The 17,758-nt window shown below is 43.4% G+C and overlaps 1 protein-coding gene across 1 annotated transcript; it reads right to left on the reverse strand.

The window, feature by feature from the left end:
• Positions 1–443: 443 nt before the first annotated feature.
• On the reverse strand, positions 444–10,122 carry g3bp1 (GTPase activating protein (SH3 domain) binding protein 1). Its single transcript, XM_015952006.3, has 12 exons — positions 9,988–10,122; positions 8,454–8,570; positions 8,267–8,348; positions 7,245–7,418; positions 7,084–7,174; positions 3,631–3,715; positions 3,183–3,432; positions 2,997–3,098; positions 2,063–2,180; positions 1,819–1,944; positions 1,524–1,633; positions 444–1,408 (listed from the first exon to the last, which is right to left on the reverse strand). Exons 2-12 carry the CDS (start codon positions 8,546–8,548, stop codon positions 1,163–1,165), a joined length of 1,479 nt encoding a protein of 492 aa, XP_015807492.1. The 5' UTR covers positions 8,549–8,570; positions 9,988–10,122; the 3' UTR covers positions 444–1,162.
• Between the last annotated feature and the right edge of the window lie 7,636 nt (positions 10,123–17,758).

Below are 17,758 nucleotides of genomic sequence, written 5' to 3' on the forward strand. Positions count from 1 at the left end.
ATTGGTAGTAGAAGCCTAACAGGTTTGGATACATGCTCCACTCAGACACGTCCGAATCCAACTAACGCAACCCAACATTTAACACTCAAATAAAACTTCTACGTTTCAGCTCTTGACCTGATAGAATAAAAAGATAAGACCGATCCATCGCTAGGTACAATGGTGGCAGCAATACACAGGATTGCCCAAACAGTAAAGTACACGTTCCTTTAAGAAACAGGGAGAGAACGCGAAAAAACTAAAAAACAAAAATACTGCGGGTTTTATTCCCCATTTCAAGTAGTATTTACCCTTTTTTCATGTTTGTGTGTTATGGTTTGTTAATAATTTCAAGTTAAGCATGAAAAACAAGACAAAAATTGACTAATGTCCAGGTAAAACAAGTAAAACCAATGAAAAAGTCTGTCGGTGATCTGACTGAGGAGCTGGTAATGTCTTGGATTCAGAGTCATCCTAAAAAGAGATAAATGAGAGCCGGAGCAGCCGCCTGCATTGTTCTGAAGCAACACTGCATCAGGTGAAAAACTGAGGAAGTCATTATCGAGTCTTCGTTTTCTTTCTTCTTTAGCTGGATCTGAGTGAGCACGTTGTATTGAAGCCAGATCAGCACTCAGACACCCAGAAGGGGGATTTTAAAAACAGAGCAAGCTGACCCACATCCTGCAGAACTCCGTGGGTTTGAATGTAAATTGTCATGTGAACCATCACTCTTCACTCCTAACGAGTCTCTCAGCAGTTTACCTGCACTGCAAGGAAAATGAAGTTGTGTGACTGAGGTGCCAGAGGATGCGGCTCTGCTCATGATGCTCCGATCGATAATGGTAGTGGTGGTGGGGTTGGTGAGGGGGAAGCAGCTATGGATGACTGTTTATTCTGGCTGCTGTTGACTTGACATTGAATGCTGGACCAAACCTGCGTGGATTACCCAGAAACTCCTTTGATACACTTCAGCATTCAGGAGGCAGAATGAGAAGGAAAAGAGTCAGAAGTCAAGCCCTGGATGAGCAGCAACCAAAATCTGGATACAAGATCAATTACTCCAACAGACTGACTCTGCTCTACTTTGTTTTTCCAATTTGGTTTTAACCAATCAGTTTCAGAAAATGAACCAGTAAAGATTAAATCCAGGCAGTAATCTAACTCAGGTTTGGAGCCAGCTAAATCACTGACGTGGAGCAGAATAGCGACCCTCGGTGGGCCCAGCACCCCGTCCAGAGCCAAAGCTGGGTTTCTGTGCCATTCCACCCCGAGCAGGACCCCTGGGTCCTCCACCACCTCCTACTCGCTCTCTTGGACCGCCAGGGCCACCCGGACCACGGGGCCTCACGTCTCGTCTGTCGCCCTCCCTGGCCGACCGGGTCTTCTTCTCCTCCACATTCAGACGGACATCACCTCTAAACTTGATGGGCTAAGCAAAGAGAAGATCAAAATCAATTAATATGTAAAAACCTCATTTTACTTTACTTAAATGTCAATCGAGTTTACCAGAAAACTTTTAAAATGCATTAAAAAGCGTTCCTTACCCGAAGGCCGAGAATCTTCTGTACAGGTTCAGAGTCATCAAACACCACAAAGCCAAAGTTTGGTAGCTTCCCTCCACTGTTGATCCGCAGCTCCAGGACTGTCCCATACTCTGGAAGAGAAGGGAATGTTTCACAATTTTAAACAATGCTTACAAAATAAGAAATAATGAAAAAAATCTTTTACTTTCTAAAAAAAACAAGAAATGTGTTTATACACCACATATTTTCTGATACATTTTTTCTATTAAACTAACCTACAGAGCTACAGAGAAGTCAACAATCAGATCTAACTCACGCTCAAAGAACTCTTTTAGTTCAGACTTGTCCACATCATGAGGAACATTGCCCACAAAAAGCTGATGAGCATCTGGGTACCGGACCACCCTTCGAACCTCCGACTCGCCTTGCTCGCCCTCTCGAGCTAAAAGATAAAGGAGAAACAAATGCATACTTAACAGATTTCACTAGTTTGGTTTCTTCTGTAGTCCTAAACCTGCTCACATCAGCTCTAGGTGATGTGGAGCTTGAACCATGTGTACCTGGTCTGGGCCCTCTGTGGGCTAGCGGAGGACCTCCAGGTCTCTGTTCTCTTGGTCTCTGGTCCCTCTGCGGTCTCTGTGTTGTTGTCTGTGACTCAGACTTTGTTTCCACACGTGGCTGAAAAATAAATAAATAAATTTGAAAGCGGTCAGGATTTAGGATAAAAGACAAAAAAATAAAAAATCTCTACCTAAAGAGAATTCAACAGATCCTGTTGATCAATAGGTTTGGGCATCAAGCACTGATTGGAATCTGGACTAATTTTCAGTTTTTCCAGGATTCCTGCCAACATGACACGTTACAGCTCAGAGTCACTCTCCTTAAAAAAGCCCTCCTGTCCTTTAGTGATCGCAGTGGACGGAAAACCTTCCAGCCTGCTGCAGTTTCTGTGTTTGCTCTTCTCCCGAGCTGTGAGTCTGCTGTGTGTGAGCGCGCTTGTTACGGACTCGTTTTTCAACCTGTGAAATTCCAAGAGCGCATGGGGGTGGGGGTGCTGTCAACCACTGCCTTTCTCCATCTCTCGGTCCGCCACATGAATTTTTCTAACAGGAAGTGTGGTTGAAGTAAAACTCCACCCATGGTGTGACTCCCCCTTTAATCAAGTAAGACCTATGGTTAGCAGTCTCATTTAAAACATGTCGTGTGTTTGGACCCCGGCTCTTGAAAGAATTGAAACTGAGAATCAATAGGAACTAGAATCATTCAAATTCAAAAACAATGCTCAACCCTATTGATCACAGCAGCCACTAGTGTGTGAGTTTTCATTTATTTCATCAAGCTTTAAATATACTGAGACTATTTAACAGTTTGGATCTGGAAACAATTGAGAAGTTTTTCCTCTTCTACAAATAAATAAGAAAAAATCTAATGATCTTTTAATGGCTGAAAACTTAAGTGAAATCAAGGTGAAAGTAAAATAAAAATAAAACTTACCTGAGCGGTGGGAGCGACTTTAACGTGAGGAGGGATTCCTGAGACTGGGACAGCCCCACTGGGAGGGAGGTTCTTACTGGTGACCGATGCCCAGGAGAAAGGCTGTTAGGAAGACCAGATGGAAGAACAACTGCTTTGAGCTCCTGGTTGAATTTGCTAAAAGGCTGTTGAGGTATTCAGACCTACCCTGTTCTCTTCTGGGGCAGCGGGGGCAGGTTCTGCAGGTGCAGAGGAAGGTTCTGTAGTTGGAGGGACTGGGGTGGTGGAGCTTTTCTCTGTCTGATCATCAGCTGTGTGCGTTTCTGTCCGAGTCTCCTGCATCACATCAGCCGTGAGCTCCTCTTCAACAGCCTCAACCTCCTTCTCAGTCTCCTGTTCTGGTTCTGGACTCACAGCAGCTGCTTCCTCCTCATCACCTTGAGCCACTGGGTCTGAACTGTAACCAGGTCCGTTTTGTCAAAACAACAGCATTTCTAACTCTGACAAGGTAGTAATAATTAGTTACATTAAATAGTATTAAAACTTAAATTGTTTAGTTTTCTTTAGCACTTGGCAACAATGCCTGCAATATCAAGCTAAAGCACTTTAGTAGAAAACACAACGGTAAACTTCTGAAAAGGTGTTAAAGCCGTACCAAGGGGTTGGGTCGTAGAAGGGGGCGGAGTCTTCGGGGGCGATGTCAGGTGAGGGGACCCTCTCCGGTTCCTCATCCTCAGACTCTGAAAATAAAACAGTAAAAACTATTTCATGAACAACGCAATGTACAACTAAAGAAAAAAAAACTGGATTCATATCTATCAGGGTATAGGCAGGAATCTCAAAATTAAACTTAAGACCTTTTCAAGACTTTTTAAGACCTTGTAAAAAATAAAATTAAGTCTATCGCAAAGAACTAATCAACTGTTAAACACTTATATATTGTTTTTAAATACTGCATCGCTTCGTTTTCCACTTCATGTTGGGTTACGTCCCACCCGGGACAGCGAGGCTGTAGCAATAATATGGAAAGCCCCATGGTACAAAAATGCAAACCGCACGCATAGACGAACAAAATATATTTATTTTTAGTTTACATGCATCTATTTTTCATACCCGCAAACTCCAAGGCTGTGAAAAAAGTGACAAAATAACTCCCCCAAACAAGGTCCTCACGTGCTGCAGGTGTGCATCTATTCTACAGTGGGTTTTGTAGTGACCTCTGACATTTATATACTTTTATTTTATTGAGAACATTTAAAAAATATATATATTTTTTATGTGATGTTTTTGCAAAATGCAAGCAACTTTCTACCAGTCCTACGAATCATGAAAGCTAAATATAATAAGCTAACAGAACTGATCAGATAATGATTAGGGATCATCATATAATAATTAACTATTATTATGAAACTAATTCACAAAACACCAAACATAAAAACATCTGAAAATATTCCAAATTACTGTAATCATTCTTCAGTAGGATGACCAGATCCCAACTCCCCACATGTGGGACAGACTGCTCACTGTGGGACATGAAGCTTCAATGTAACCAGATAAAGTTAAAATGTTAATCTATTCTGCCTTTTATCTCCAGCATGACTGTTAAATATACATAGAAATAATATATAATTGATGACTTATTTGTTCGATTTGAATTAAACTTGAACAAGCAAATAGCAAAAGCTTTAATGTTGTTTCTCAGTTTCTCTGCAGCTACCACAGCTTAACTCAGACTGGACCTTCTGCTGTGGCTCTGAGTAACTTTAGTTACAGTTACTTTAAACAATCAACTGATTTTATAAATATAGAAAGGCCCACTATAAAATAATGAAGGTTTAAGCAGCTTTTTAAAGTTTTCACTGAATATTTGTGCTGACTTTCCACAACAGAATGATAGTAAAAGTACCAGTAACATCTTTAGATCTATTTATGTTCATTTTCCACTAAAAACATCTCACTGAGAACAGATCCATACTGTTTTGCAAGTTTTTCTTCTTCTTGATTTCAAATCTCTTATATAACATGTAGGGAAGGCGTGCCTAAAGGGTTTAGCTTGTACAAATCTGAAAAAACAATTGCAGCAGCTTGTCTGTCAGAATCTTCTTTAGGTTAGGATGGACCTGTCTAATTCCTGGGAAAGCAGTTTCTGACCAACACTTGAACTCAACTCCTCCCCCTCCCAAAAAATAAGAACACAAGCCTCAGGAAACATCAGTGAAGGCTGAAACTGCAAGGAGACAAACCTGCTAAAAGTTCTGGACAGAAAACTGGTATCTGGGAGGGGATTTTGATGATTGTACGAACTTTAAGCCCCAGCCGCTGCCAGATGTTGAAGCGACAGTAGTAGCGGCGCCGTGGTACCGGCTACCGCTGTGTTTTTCCCTAGCTGTCTCTGTGAGTGCGTTTACATGCAGCCAGTAACCCTTTAAAAACCCGAATATTCACAATAACCCGGTTCCGCAGGTCCATGTAAACACTGCCAAAAACCTGGACATGCTCATAACCGGGTTTTATAAAACCCAGTTACTATACCTGGGGTAACCCTTTTCTAACCCGAATGTTTGGTCGTGTAAACGCATACCGGGATATCCCCATCAAAGTGTGTGTTCTGCGCATGCTCTGTTCGCAAGGAATCTTGGTCTTTTGAGTAGCGACACATCTTGTATGCGCCAGAACACCGGAGGTAAACAACAAGTTGGGAGCAACATGGCGAGTCGCGGCACAGCACCACACTTTTGGAGTGATGAGGAAACCTCTGTCTTCATCGGTCTGGTGAAAAGTATGAACATTGTCTTTTGTTGACGGCCAAAAGTACAGAGACAGCGAAATATACAAGAAGGTAACCGAAAAGAATGAACCGGAAATGACGGATATTGCGTCTTGACGTAGTCCATACGTCCTGATGCTACCCCAATGTCCGCATTTAAATCGGGTTATGCAAGTTAGGGGTAACTCTTTCTATTTATGCTTGTAAACGGGTTATTCTGATCAACTCAGAAACCCGAATACCTATCTTAACCCGATCATAACCCGGATATTGGCTGCATGTAAACGTAGTCAATGACTGTGATTGGTCAAATGGCGACTCGTGACCCACTAACAAAGATGGGTTTGTGAAGAAGATGAACACTCCTCATTTTTCTGAAACAGATTCTTATAAAGAGCGACTGAAACCCGATCAGACTCACCTTCCCTAAAACAAAAAGTCTTTCATTCCCATGAACGCATTTGGTTTCATAAACGGCAATTTTCGCCAACATTTTTTTCAAGTTAGCAACCAAATTTAAGACTTCACTAAATCGATTTAAGACATTTAAGGGTCTTAATTTTCCTTTCATCAAATTCATGACTTTTAAGACGCCGCGGATACCCTGATCAATGGAATAATAAACTGATTTTAAATGAATGTTTTAGAGGGATTATTTCTCTACCTTAGACCCATCCCCATGGACCAGTTTAACCATTGTTACAAATAATCTGCTCCAGTAAACCATCAATATACAGTTTCTATAGATCTCAAAAAATGGAAAATGGTGGATGTTAAAGGCAGAGTGTGCAATATTTTTACTTGTTTACTATCAAATTCTGTGTTCACAAACTTGACCTTTGTCATTAACAAATCTCACCAAAGTCCATTCTAAATATTCATATTAGCTTTAAATGTTACGTTTTTATAAACATAAAAGAAGGTTGACACTGTCCATTAACCATCTTAATTACCATTGCTGTTTAGGGACTTACAAGATACAATGCTCCACGTTTTGCCTTTGTGCTTTGGCATGAAAGTTCTTCCTCTTTGGTTTCTTGCTCTGCTTGAACTACATGTGATCGCTGGATTGAAAACTGGAAGGGAGTCCATGAATGCCAAGTGACAGTGTGACGCAGATACGTCAAGGACTTTCTAACCCTAGAGCTTCACCGTCAGAAGCTAATGCAGCAGATTGGTGTAGGAGACTATTTTCATGTTCAGCCTGCTTGAAAAACCCAAAGTGACCGATTATGAACAGAAATATTAAAAAAATGTTTTTTAAACCTCTTTTAAACTTGCTACATTACACCAATTTCAGAGAGAAAAATGTTTAGGTCATAAAACAAAACAGTTTCTCACCTTCTGGAGGCTCAGAGTCAGAGTCACCAAACACCTCGTCTTGGTAACGAAACACGTCGTTGTGGACGTAGAATTTATTTGCCACCGTACCCTGGAAAAACATGCATGTGAATAAACTGATCAGATCAATGAAAAAAATATATTAATAATCTAATACCAACCTCTGGTGCCAGAACGAAGGTCTGCATGAACTTCCTCATGGGCTGCATGTTATTAGACAGCTCGCCCATCACCTGCACCACCACGCCTTCGTTCAGAGTAGCGTGAGCGTCCACATGTCTGATCTTAGTGTGGCAGTCTCGGAAACTCAAAGCCATCACTCTTTTATGGATCTCCTGATAAAAAAAAAATTCAAAAGATTTAACGAACTGAAGATTTAATTTGGGCATTTAACAGCAATCAATCATTTCTCAATTATCCAACTACATGACAAGAGCGATAATGGTTATTTTAACAAGCATTAGAATAAAACAATTTACGTGAGGATTAATAAATCAGAAAGTACTGATAAACATTCATCAGAATGTTAAACTACCTAGAAAACTTAGTTTCTGGAAGAAAAAAACAAGTGTGTAACAATGACTCTTGAAAAGAAAATATATTCATGAATATTTCACATTCTAGATTCATGAGACTATGAGACACACCTAACAGGCCTTTTCCAACAGCACTACTCAGGCTAAAACAGCTCAGTGCAGCGTGGGTTAACTCGGCTCACCACAGAGTACTTGGCTTTCCTTGCCTGCTCAGAGACAAAAAGTGGGTGCACCCCTCATAGCGGATGGGGGGGACCACAGCATTTGCTTGTGCAGGGATCTTTACGCGACAAAAATAGCACAAGGTCATCAGTACACACTGTGAGGTGACCTGCATGCTCCACAGAAACAACTCTGCACAAAAATAAAGGTGATGTTGAACACTCTTCAGTTTTATGGTTTCAGACAGCAGACAGAAGGCTCTGGAGCAACCAGTGACTCCGCCCCCTAGCCAATCAGTGGCCGACAGTCGAAATACCGGTTCAGCTCTTGGAACCAAAACAGAGGGACTGAAAAGTAGAGGGAAAGCAGGGGAAAAATACCAAAACGCGCCGTTGGACAAAAGCAATCAGACCAAACCGAACCCTCCCGAGTTGCACCAAGTATTGCCGCTGGAAAATGCCTCTAACTGGGTGAAGCCCACTTACAGATTGTCCATAAACCGCCTCTACTGGTTTGCCGTTGCTGTCCAGGCCACCATGCACATAGGAGGAGTTCTTTCCGTAAAACCTGAACAAAAAGACAAACTAGTTGTTTGTACAAATATTTAACAATTTATCATAAAACCATTTAAACTTCAAAATCAAACCCTCCACAAGCAGCTGACTTCCGTACCTGTGCAGGTAGTCGGGGGCCTGGTTCAGGAGTGTGTAATACTGTCGGACAAACTCTCGCCCGACCAGCTGGGCACTTGGCTTCTCCATCACCATTTCTTTGGTCAACTGGAAATCTCTGCAAATAAGAAAAGTGTCACTGACAAAGAAAATGACGGACTGTGATTCCAAGTAGGGACAAAGAAACTGGTGATTTGATCCAAGAATCAGAATAAAATAACTTCATTAATCCGACAGTGGAGAAATTCATAAGGCAGCTACTTCCACAGACTACAGAGAGTGAAATCATTAGTCTTGATATATTTACATCAATTTGTAAAAATGAAATAAAAACTTGTAGCTCAGGTTCCTGATCAAAGACAATATTTTTAACTGTAAAATGTTTTAATGTAAACATTGATAACTAATAGTCATCAAAAACTATTGTCTTCATTTAGTTTTTAACAATCCTGCAACAATAATTTTGGCACCTAGCGTTATGCAGCACATTATGGCAACATTTGATGAATGAGTTGGTGAGAGAACCTGTTTCTGCTCAGGCAGGAGGCAAATAAAGAACAGGTAATCAAACCTGAGAATTTACGTTAGTCACATAGAAGCTACGGTCTAATCCTTCTTCTATCAGATCATTCAGAACCAGAAATGAGCATCCTCATAAAGACAACCAGCGAAATCCCATCCATCATGAAATGAAACCGAGTTAAAGAAACAAGCAAAGCAATCCATCGAGATCAGAATGTGCCACCGGGCCACGATGCGCGCAGAGGATAAGCTTGGACTTGTGTTTATTATCTTAAGTCACGGTCTTGAGTAAAGGTGCTCGAACTGTAAGCAGACAAAGGCCACGCCGTGCCAGCCGTGATGGAGTCATGGAGGCCCCCGCTCGCCTCAGGGACTAAAGGCCAGTCCGGCGGCCGTTACCAGATATAACCTGAGCACACATGGCACGACGCCCGGCCACACCACGGAGCTGAACAACGACAGCTGGAGCAGCTCACGGCCTCAAAGCTGAACAGAGACCCGTCTGCTGCTAGGTTACGGAAGGAGCCCCAGCACGTGTCCCGCACGGTCCCTGGTCTAACCTTTCGCTTTTAGCGACCACACACCCAAGGTGGTAGTTTATACACAAATAAAACCAACGAAACACTACCAAATTCGGTTCGATCATACAATTCCAAATGTGGAAAGTAATATTGTAAAGAAAGAAAACGGGAGTCACGACTGAAAGGGCGGTGGCTATTTCCTGAAATAGCAAAAGCGAAACTTGGGGATTAATAATTATTTTCAAATAAGTTACAATTTCAAACTTTCAGTAACAGCCTTGTGTTTTAAATAATTTAATAATTAAGCGAACTGCACAGTTATAACACCTATGTAATAGCTTAGCTACAATGGCCAAAACCAGCTAACATCATCGCAAGGCCAGAAAATAGACGGAGACCGGGACGCCAACCCAGTTAATCAAATAAGCGCGGCGAAATGAAAATTTGCTTTTTCGAAAATAGGATAGCATAAATAGGAACGAAACAACTCACCAACTGATCAAACTATTAAAATGAAAACGTTGCTTTGAAATAATGTGACTTTTTTTAACCAGCGTAGCAGCTGCCTGTTAACTAGCGGCTTCACAACGTGCTGGAGTACCCGGATACCGGTGGTTTCACCCTCGCAATCGCAACTGAACATGATGTCCCGCCTCTCAGAGCTTCTCTGGCCAATAAGATTAAGGTTTTAGTCAGCAACCAATTAAATAAAGCGCCAAGGAGTATCCCGGATGAAAATGGAAGTTTGAGTAACGGTTTAAGGTGCGATGGTTTTAAGAACTGGCGTCTCCCGTAGTCAATATGCACTGTTACATTTTCTCCACTTGGAGGCGACAAAAGTGTTTGGCCAACATTTGAGCTAATGTAATTTGTGGAAGATTGATGCAAGCGCGTTTTATCTGAGATTAGACTGATTTATGCTGATTCTGTCTCGAAACAAAACAATTCAGACGTTATGTCAACTAAAATGAAAAGCAAAAGAGTTACAAATGTATAAATATTTGGACAACTTTTTAAACACCTAACATGGAACATTTGAGACAACATTGATTGAACAATATTTATGTTGGTACTGAAATCTTCAGATTCCCCCTTCTCTGTGTCATAATATTCATTGTGAATGTCATAACGTGATTTTTTTAAGTTTGTTTCTTTCATTAAAAAATTGTTGTTTTTTTTATTATTTCTTGAGTTTGTTTCTGTTCTTAGCTCTGTTAACTTTGGAGGGGTCAATAGACTGCCTGGGAAATTTGTCCTTTTAGAAACTTTTATAACTTGTAATAATTATTTAGGAAAAAAGAAATTCAAAATGAAATAATTGAATATTGTGGAGCTGGAAAAGAAATCCTCCAGAGTCATTCCTCACATATGATATCTTAAGTATTAGATTCATGTGTAGTACAAATGTTTTGCTAATGTGCTTTTTTTATGGAAACTGGAAAGAAATCTATCTAATCAGCTATTATCTATTAATCACTAATTAATCCAGCTGTAATTATTGACAATCCTAAAAAAGTTAGCCAGAACACAGATGATGGTTCTTTAAAAAAAATTCAAACATCAAATCTAAAAGGTGCCACTTCAAATGTTTAACTCACCTGTATTTTTTATTTTTTATTTCGTAGTTTTTGTTAAATTCTTAAAATTCTCCTTAAAACCACACCTATGACTTTATGACCTGAATGAGATTTTAATGTGTTAAATCACCAAACCTTCTCTTCAACAGCATGATGAACTCATTATTTTTTCCCTGCTGTGGCAGAGAGGAGGGACTTCAGGCTTCATGGGCCCTGGGGTTGTTTCACATTCCTGACGCTGGAGTCTGGATGAGCGGGTGGAGATGGTAACAGGGTGCTCCGGATCTCCCTCTGCTGTCTCCCAGGGGACCACGAGCAGCCTTAGCCAGGGAAAATGAAACCTCTCAGTGCAACAACGTTGAACAGACAGACTGAAGACATGAACAACCTTAAATGGCAGTCAGATCTGAACAGCGTGTTCTCATGTTGAATTGGCTCATTCAAGCCGATTTTCATAGACACACCTTCAATTCATGCAGCCAGGATTTTCTGATGTTACAAATAAGTGTTCAGTGCAAACTTTTAATTACTCACATCACATTACAATGTCAAAAAGAGTTTAGCTTGACACACAGTGTTTAATCCCTGTCTTTGCTTTCTTATCACAATTTTTAAGACTTTTTCGTTTGCGTTCTGATCAGAGATGGTGCAAAATGATCAACCAAATTCGAGGCTTCACTAATTATTTTAATGTGAAAAGCAGTTGTGATGAGGAAGAGTTCTGAAGCAGCTGCATGGAGAGAAACCTTTAGAAATCCTAAATGGAAGACCAAAGAACAATTCAAAGTAACCAAAGCAGAAAGTGTAACCTAAGTTCTGCAGAAACCTGGACTATCTGGACCAGAGCAGAACACCGGCTTAAGTAAACAACATGACTAACAAAACAAGCAGAGTATTTATATGGAGGTCATAAATTCCACATCAATAATGGGTGTGAATACACACTGGGACCAGAAAAGCTCAGGAGTACGTGGAATACAAAACTACATGGGACAAGTTATTAAGAAATAAAAAGAGAACAAATAGAAATAAAAGCATTTCAGATAACACAAAAATCTCTGTAGGTAGAATATATTATTAAAAAAAACATCTATGACGCTCTTCTAAACAAGAAAAGGTCCCTTTGGACGCTGTCTGCTGTAAATTAAATATGCTGAGCAGCAGAATCCCAGTTCCTTTTGTTTCTGTCCTCTTGTGTCGTCCTACAGACCACCTCCTCTCCTGAGTCAGTTCTTGTTACATAAGGTCTCCATTCATGCTCAGGATGGACCATTTATTATGATCACAGAACTGATCAGCTCAGTCTCACTCAAACTGAACTGGACCATCCCGAGGTTTTTAACTGGAATAAACTCGACGTGATATTAAACCGAATTAGAATGGATCTGGTCCCAAAAGAAAAAAAAGAGTAAAAGAAATTTTTTTAAATATGTTTTTATATTTGATTTAATTTAATGATACTGCTCCACTCCTCCTTGAACCGTCACCTTATCGTGATGGAGGAGTTTGAGTGCCCTAATGATCCTAGGAGCTATGTTGTCTGGGGCACTTTGTGCCCCTGGTAGGGTCTCCCATGACAAATTGGTCTTAGGTGAAGGGTGAGACAAAGAACAGTTCACAGGATCTTTCATGGAGGTAAAGTCAAAGAGTCGGAGTACCCGGCCCGGAGGGTTACCGGGGTTCCACCCTGGAGCCAGGCCTGGGGTTGGGGCCCGTGAGCGAGCGCCTAGTGGCCGGGCTTTCGCCCATGGGGCCCAGCCTGAACTGGATACATGGGCTCATCCAGCTGTGGGCCCACCACCCGCAGGAGGAACATGAAGGGTCCGGTGCAATGTGGATCGGGTGGCAGACCGAGGCGGGAGCCTTGGCGGTCCGATCCCCGGACAAGAAAACTGGTTTTTGGGACATGGAACATCACCTCGCTGGCGGGGAAGGAGCAGGAGCTTGTGGCAGAGGTTGTGCGGTACCGGCTAGATATAGTCGGACTCACCTCGACACATAGTATTGGCTCTGGAACCCAAGTCCTTGAGAGGGGTTGGACACTTTCCTTTGCTGGAGTTGCTCCGGGTGAGAGGCGGAGGGCTGGGGTTGGCTTTTTGTTAGCCCCAAGACTCTCTGCCTGTGTGTTGGGGTTTACCCCGGGGGACGAGAGGGTAGCTTCCCTGCACCTTCGGGTCGGGACATGTGTCCTGACTGTTGTTTGTGCTTATGGGCCAAATATCAGTTCAGATTACCCACCCTTTTTGGAGTCCCGGGGTCGAGTGCTAGATAGTACTCCATTGTCCTGCTAGGGGACTTCATTGCTCATGTGGGCAATGACAGCTTGACCTGGAGGGGTGATTGGGAGGAAAGGCCCGCCTGATCTGAACTCGAGTGGTGTTTCGTTATTGGACTTCTGTGCAAGCCGCAGTTTGGCCATAACGAACGCCATGTTCGAACATAAGGATGCCCATCAGTACACTTGGTACCAGGGCAGCCTAGGTCGTAGGTCGATGATAGACTTTGTAATCGTATCATCTGACCTGCGGCCGTATGTTTTGGACACCCGAGTGAAGAGAGGACCAGAGCTGTCAACTGATCACCACCTGGTGGTGAGTTGGATCAGATGGCAGGGGAAGATGCCGCGTAGACCTGGCAGACCCAAACGCGTAGTGAGGGTCTGCTGGGAACACCTGGCAGAAGAATCTGTTAAGACAGTGTTCAACTCCCACCTCCGGCAGAGCTTTGACCGCATCCCGAGAGCAGTGGGGGACATCAACTCCGAGTGGGCCTTGTTCCACTCTGCGATTGTTGAGGCGGCTGTTGCTAGCTGTGGTCGCAAGGTGGCCGGTGCCAGTCGTGGTGGCAACCCCCGTACCCGCTGGTGAACACCAGAGGTTCGGGGAGCTGTCAGGCTGAAGAAGGAGGCCTACAGGGCGTGGCTAGTCTGTGGGTCTCCGGAGGCAGCAGACAGGTACCGGATAGCCAAGCGGGGTGCAGCAGTGGCAGTTGCCAAGGCAAAATCTCGGGCGTGGGAGGAGTTTGGTGAGGCCATGGAGAAAGACTATCGATCGGCTCCAAAGAGGTTCTGGCAAACTGTCCGGCGCCTCAGGAGAGGAAGGCAGCAACTCGCTCACACTTTTTACAGGGGGGATGGGGAGCTGCTGACGTCAACTGAGGCTATAGTCGGACGGTGGAAGGAATACTTTGAGGAGCTCCTCAATCCCACCTATGCGCATTCCGAGGAGGAACCAGAGCCGGGAGACCTGGGGATGGACTGTCCAATCTCGGGGGCAGAAGTTGCTGAGGTAGTCAAACAACTATACAGCAGCGGAGCCCCGGGGGCGGATGAGGTTCATCCTGGGTATCTCAAGGCTATGGATGTTGTAGGGCTGTCATGGTTGACACGTCTCTGCAACATTGCGTGGTCATCGGGGGCAGTTCCTGTGAAGTGGCAGACCGGGGTGGTGGTCCCCATCTTTAAGAAGGGTGACCTGAGGGTGTGTTCCAACTATAGGGGGATCACACTCCTCAGCCTCCCTGGAAAGGTCTACTCCAAGGTACTGGAGAGGAGGGTCCGATCGATAGCTGAATCTCAGATTGAGGAGGAGCAATTTGGTTTTCGTCCTAGCCGTGGAACTGTGGACCAGCTCTATACCCTTGCAAGGGTGATGGAGGGGCATGGGAGTTTGCCCAACCAATCCACATGTGCTTTGTGGATTTGGAGAAGGCTTATGACCATGTCCCCAGGGGCACCCTGTGGGGGACGCTTCAGAAGTATGGTGGCTTTCTGTTAAGGGCCATTCGGTCCCTTTACCAGAGGAGCGTGAGTTTGGTCCGCATAGCCGGTAGTAAGTCGGACCTGTTCCCGGTGAGGGTTGGACTCTGCCAGGGCTGCCCTTTGTCACCGGTTCTGTTCATTACCTTTATGGACAGAATTTCTTGGTGTAGCTGTGGTGTGGAGTGTGTCGAGTTTGGTGGCAGGAGAATCTCTTCTCTGATTTTTGCGGATGATGTGGTCCTCCTAGATTCATCCAGCTCTGACCTTCAGCTCTTGCTGGGTAGGTTTGCGGCCGAGTGTGAAGCGGCTCAGTTGAGGATCAGCACCTCCAAATCTGAGACAATGGTTCTTGACCGGAAAAGGGTGGCTTGCCAACTCCGGGTCGGGGGAGAGGTCCTACCTCAAGTGGAGGAGTTTAAGTATCTTGGGGTCTTGTTCACGAGTGAGGATAGGAGGGATCGGGAGATCGACAGGCGGATTGGTTCGGCGTCTGCAGTGATGCGGACGCTGAGCCGATCTGTCGTGGTGAAGAGGGAGCTGAGCCAGAAAGCCAGGCTCTCGATTTACCGGTCGATCTACGTCCCAATCCTCACCTATTGTCATGAGCTTTGGGTAATGACTGAAAGAACGAGATTGTGGATACAAGCGGCCGAAATGAGTTTCCTCCGTAGGGTGGCCGGGCTCAGCCTTATGGGCTCGACACACGGGAGGCGACAAACGACCGCGATCAGCGAAATTTGTCGCTGTCGCTTTTATTACCTGACACACGGGAGGCGATCCGTGGCAGCGGCCAGCAGCAAAGCCGTCTACGCGTTTTGTTCCGTGGCGAAATTGAAACTTCCGTTGTTTTGCTTGGCTGTGTCAGGTTGGAGGGAATTAAGGTTATTTAAGTGGTTCAGAGTTAAAAAAGTGGAAGATATGATGTTTCACAAGGTGCTGCTAGAGTTATGTGAAATCTTACTTCTGATTTTACTATATAAAACATAATAATAATCAACTTCTCCTCCATGTTTGCTCGGAGAAGTGCGGAGCATCCTGTCCGCTCATTGGTCAGTGAATGAAACCTCCGTTGATTGGTCCTCGCCTGAGAGACAGCGATGAAAAGTTGAAAATGTTTCAACTTTCTGGGATTGCGTCGCTGGGCTGTATGTGCACGACATGTGCACGAGTGCAAACTTTCATACGCATGTTTTCCCGTTTCGCTTAGTAGGAGGGAGACCCGCGATTATCGCTTTGTCGCGCATGTCTCATTGAAAATGAATGGAGGAGAGGCGATGTCGCCTCCCGTGTGTCGAGCCCATTAGAGATAGGGTGAGGAGCTCGGACATTCGGGAGGGACTCGGAGTAGAACCGCTGCTCCTTCGGATCGAAAGGAGATAGTTGAGGTGGTTTGGGCATCTGGTCAGGATGCCTCCTGGATGCCTCCCCGGGGAGGTGTTTCGGGCATGTCCTGCCGGCAGGAGGCCCTCGGGTCGACCCAGGACACGTTGGAGAGGTTACATTTCCAATCTGGTCTGGGAACGCCTTGGGGTCCTGCCGGAGGAGCTGGTGGAGGTGGCCGGGGAGAGGACAGTCTGGAGCTCCCTAGTTGGGATGCTTTCCCCGCGACCCGGACCCGGATAAGTGGAGGAAGACGACGATGATGATCCTGCTCCAAATAGTCAGAGGGAGGGGTTTAAATCGAAAACACCTTTGTTACAGAGGGACTAGGAGGAGATTCTTTGTGCTCAGATGAATTGTAAACATAAATCCATGATGGTGCAATATGGATGATATTTAATTTGATGATAATTTGAAACTAACTTGGATCAACAGCTAACATGAAGTCCTCTGTGATGGACTGGAGACATGTTCAAGCTGTCCCCTCACCTCTCATGGGGACTGCTGGAAACTCCAGCTCCTAGAGACCCTTCTGAGTGGTTATGAGGGATCTAATGTCAGTTCAGAAACATGGTAATGAAGTCCGACTGCACTCAAAGAAAAAGTCTGTTGGATTTACATAATTGAACCATGTACATCGGTTGCATGAAATTAGATTACGTTTTGGTTTAATAACTTCATTATATAACATGAACATGCTAAATACATGTTGTAAGAACGTGAAATGATCATGTTCTTACATGTAATTAATGTGTCATAATAACATGAAATAGTCATGTTTTAATATCATGCATTTAACACGTTCATATTATATAATAAAGTTATTAAACCAAAACATAATCTAATTTCATGCAACGAATGTACATTATTCAGTTAGGTAAATCCAACAGACTTTTTCTTTCAGTGTGTTAATTTGTTAAGAAAGTTTAGATACTGCATCTACTCTAATCAAAGTGGATTACAGTTAGAGCAACGTGGAGGAGAATGCATTGAATCCCAGTTACAGCGCTCTTATCAAGCCTAATTTAATCTTTTTGCTTTTCCGATCCACTTTTTGAGTATTTCACAGAATTTTGTGCATTCACAATTAAAAATGGGCCTGAAAACAATTACCACATTGACTGTTTAACCTAATCACGATGACTTTTAAAGAAGAAACGGGATTATCTAAGCTGGCTAACAGTCAGGGCGGAGAGAGTGAAGTAACGAATAAATCTTAAGTGATCTCAAGAAAGTAAAATGAATTATCCTGCATCTAAAAGTCACCACCTGCCTAAACCTGCCCAGATATACAGTAAGGAGATAAAATATAATTATGACATCAAACCAAAAGAACTGTCAGAATTAATGTGTGTAAAAACCAAAACACTCATAGAGGTTTGTCAAATGAACCTAACAAACTTCACAAACATGATTTTCCTCTATAAAAACTTTACAAAGAAAAACAAGTCAGAAATGATGAAAAACAGAGTTAGGACAGGTTGTTGTGCAGATTCTCCTCGGATTATCTAAGACTGAATTCCTTTCGCTAGGACACAGCTGCAGA

The sequence above is a fragment of the Nothobranchius furzeri genome, chromosome 1, assembly GCF_043380555.1.
Source record: "Nothobranchius furzeri strain GRZ-AD chromosome 1, NfurGRZ-RIMD1, whole genome shotgun sequence".
Taxonomy (NCBI): domain Eukaryota; kingdom Metazoa; phylum Chordata; class Actinopteri; order Cyprinodontiformes; family Nothobranchiidae; genus Nothobranchius; species Nothobranchius furzeri.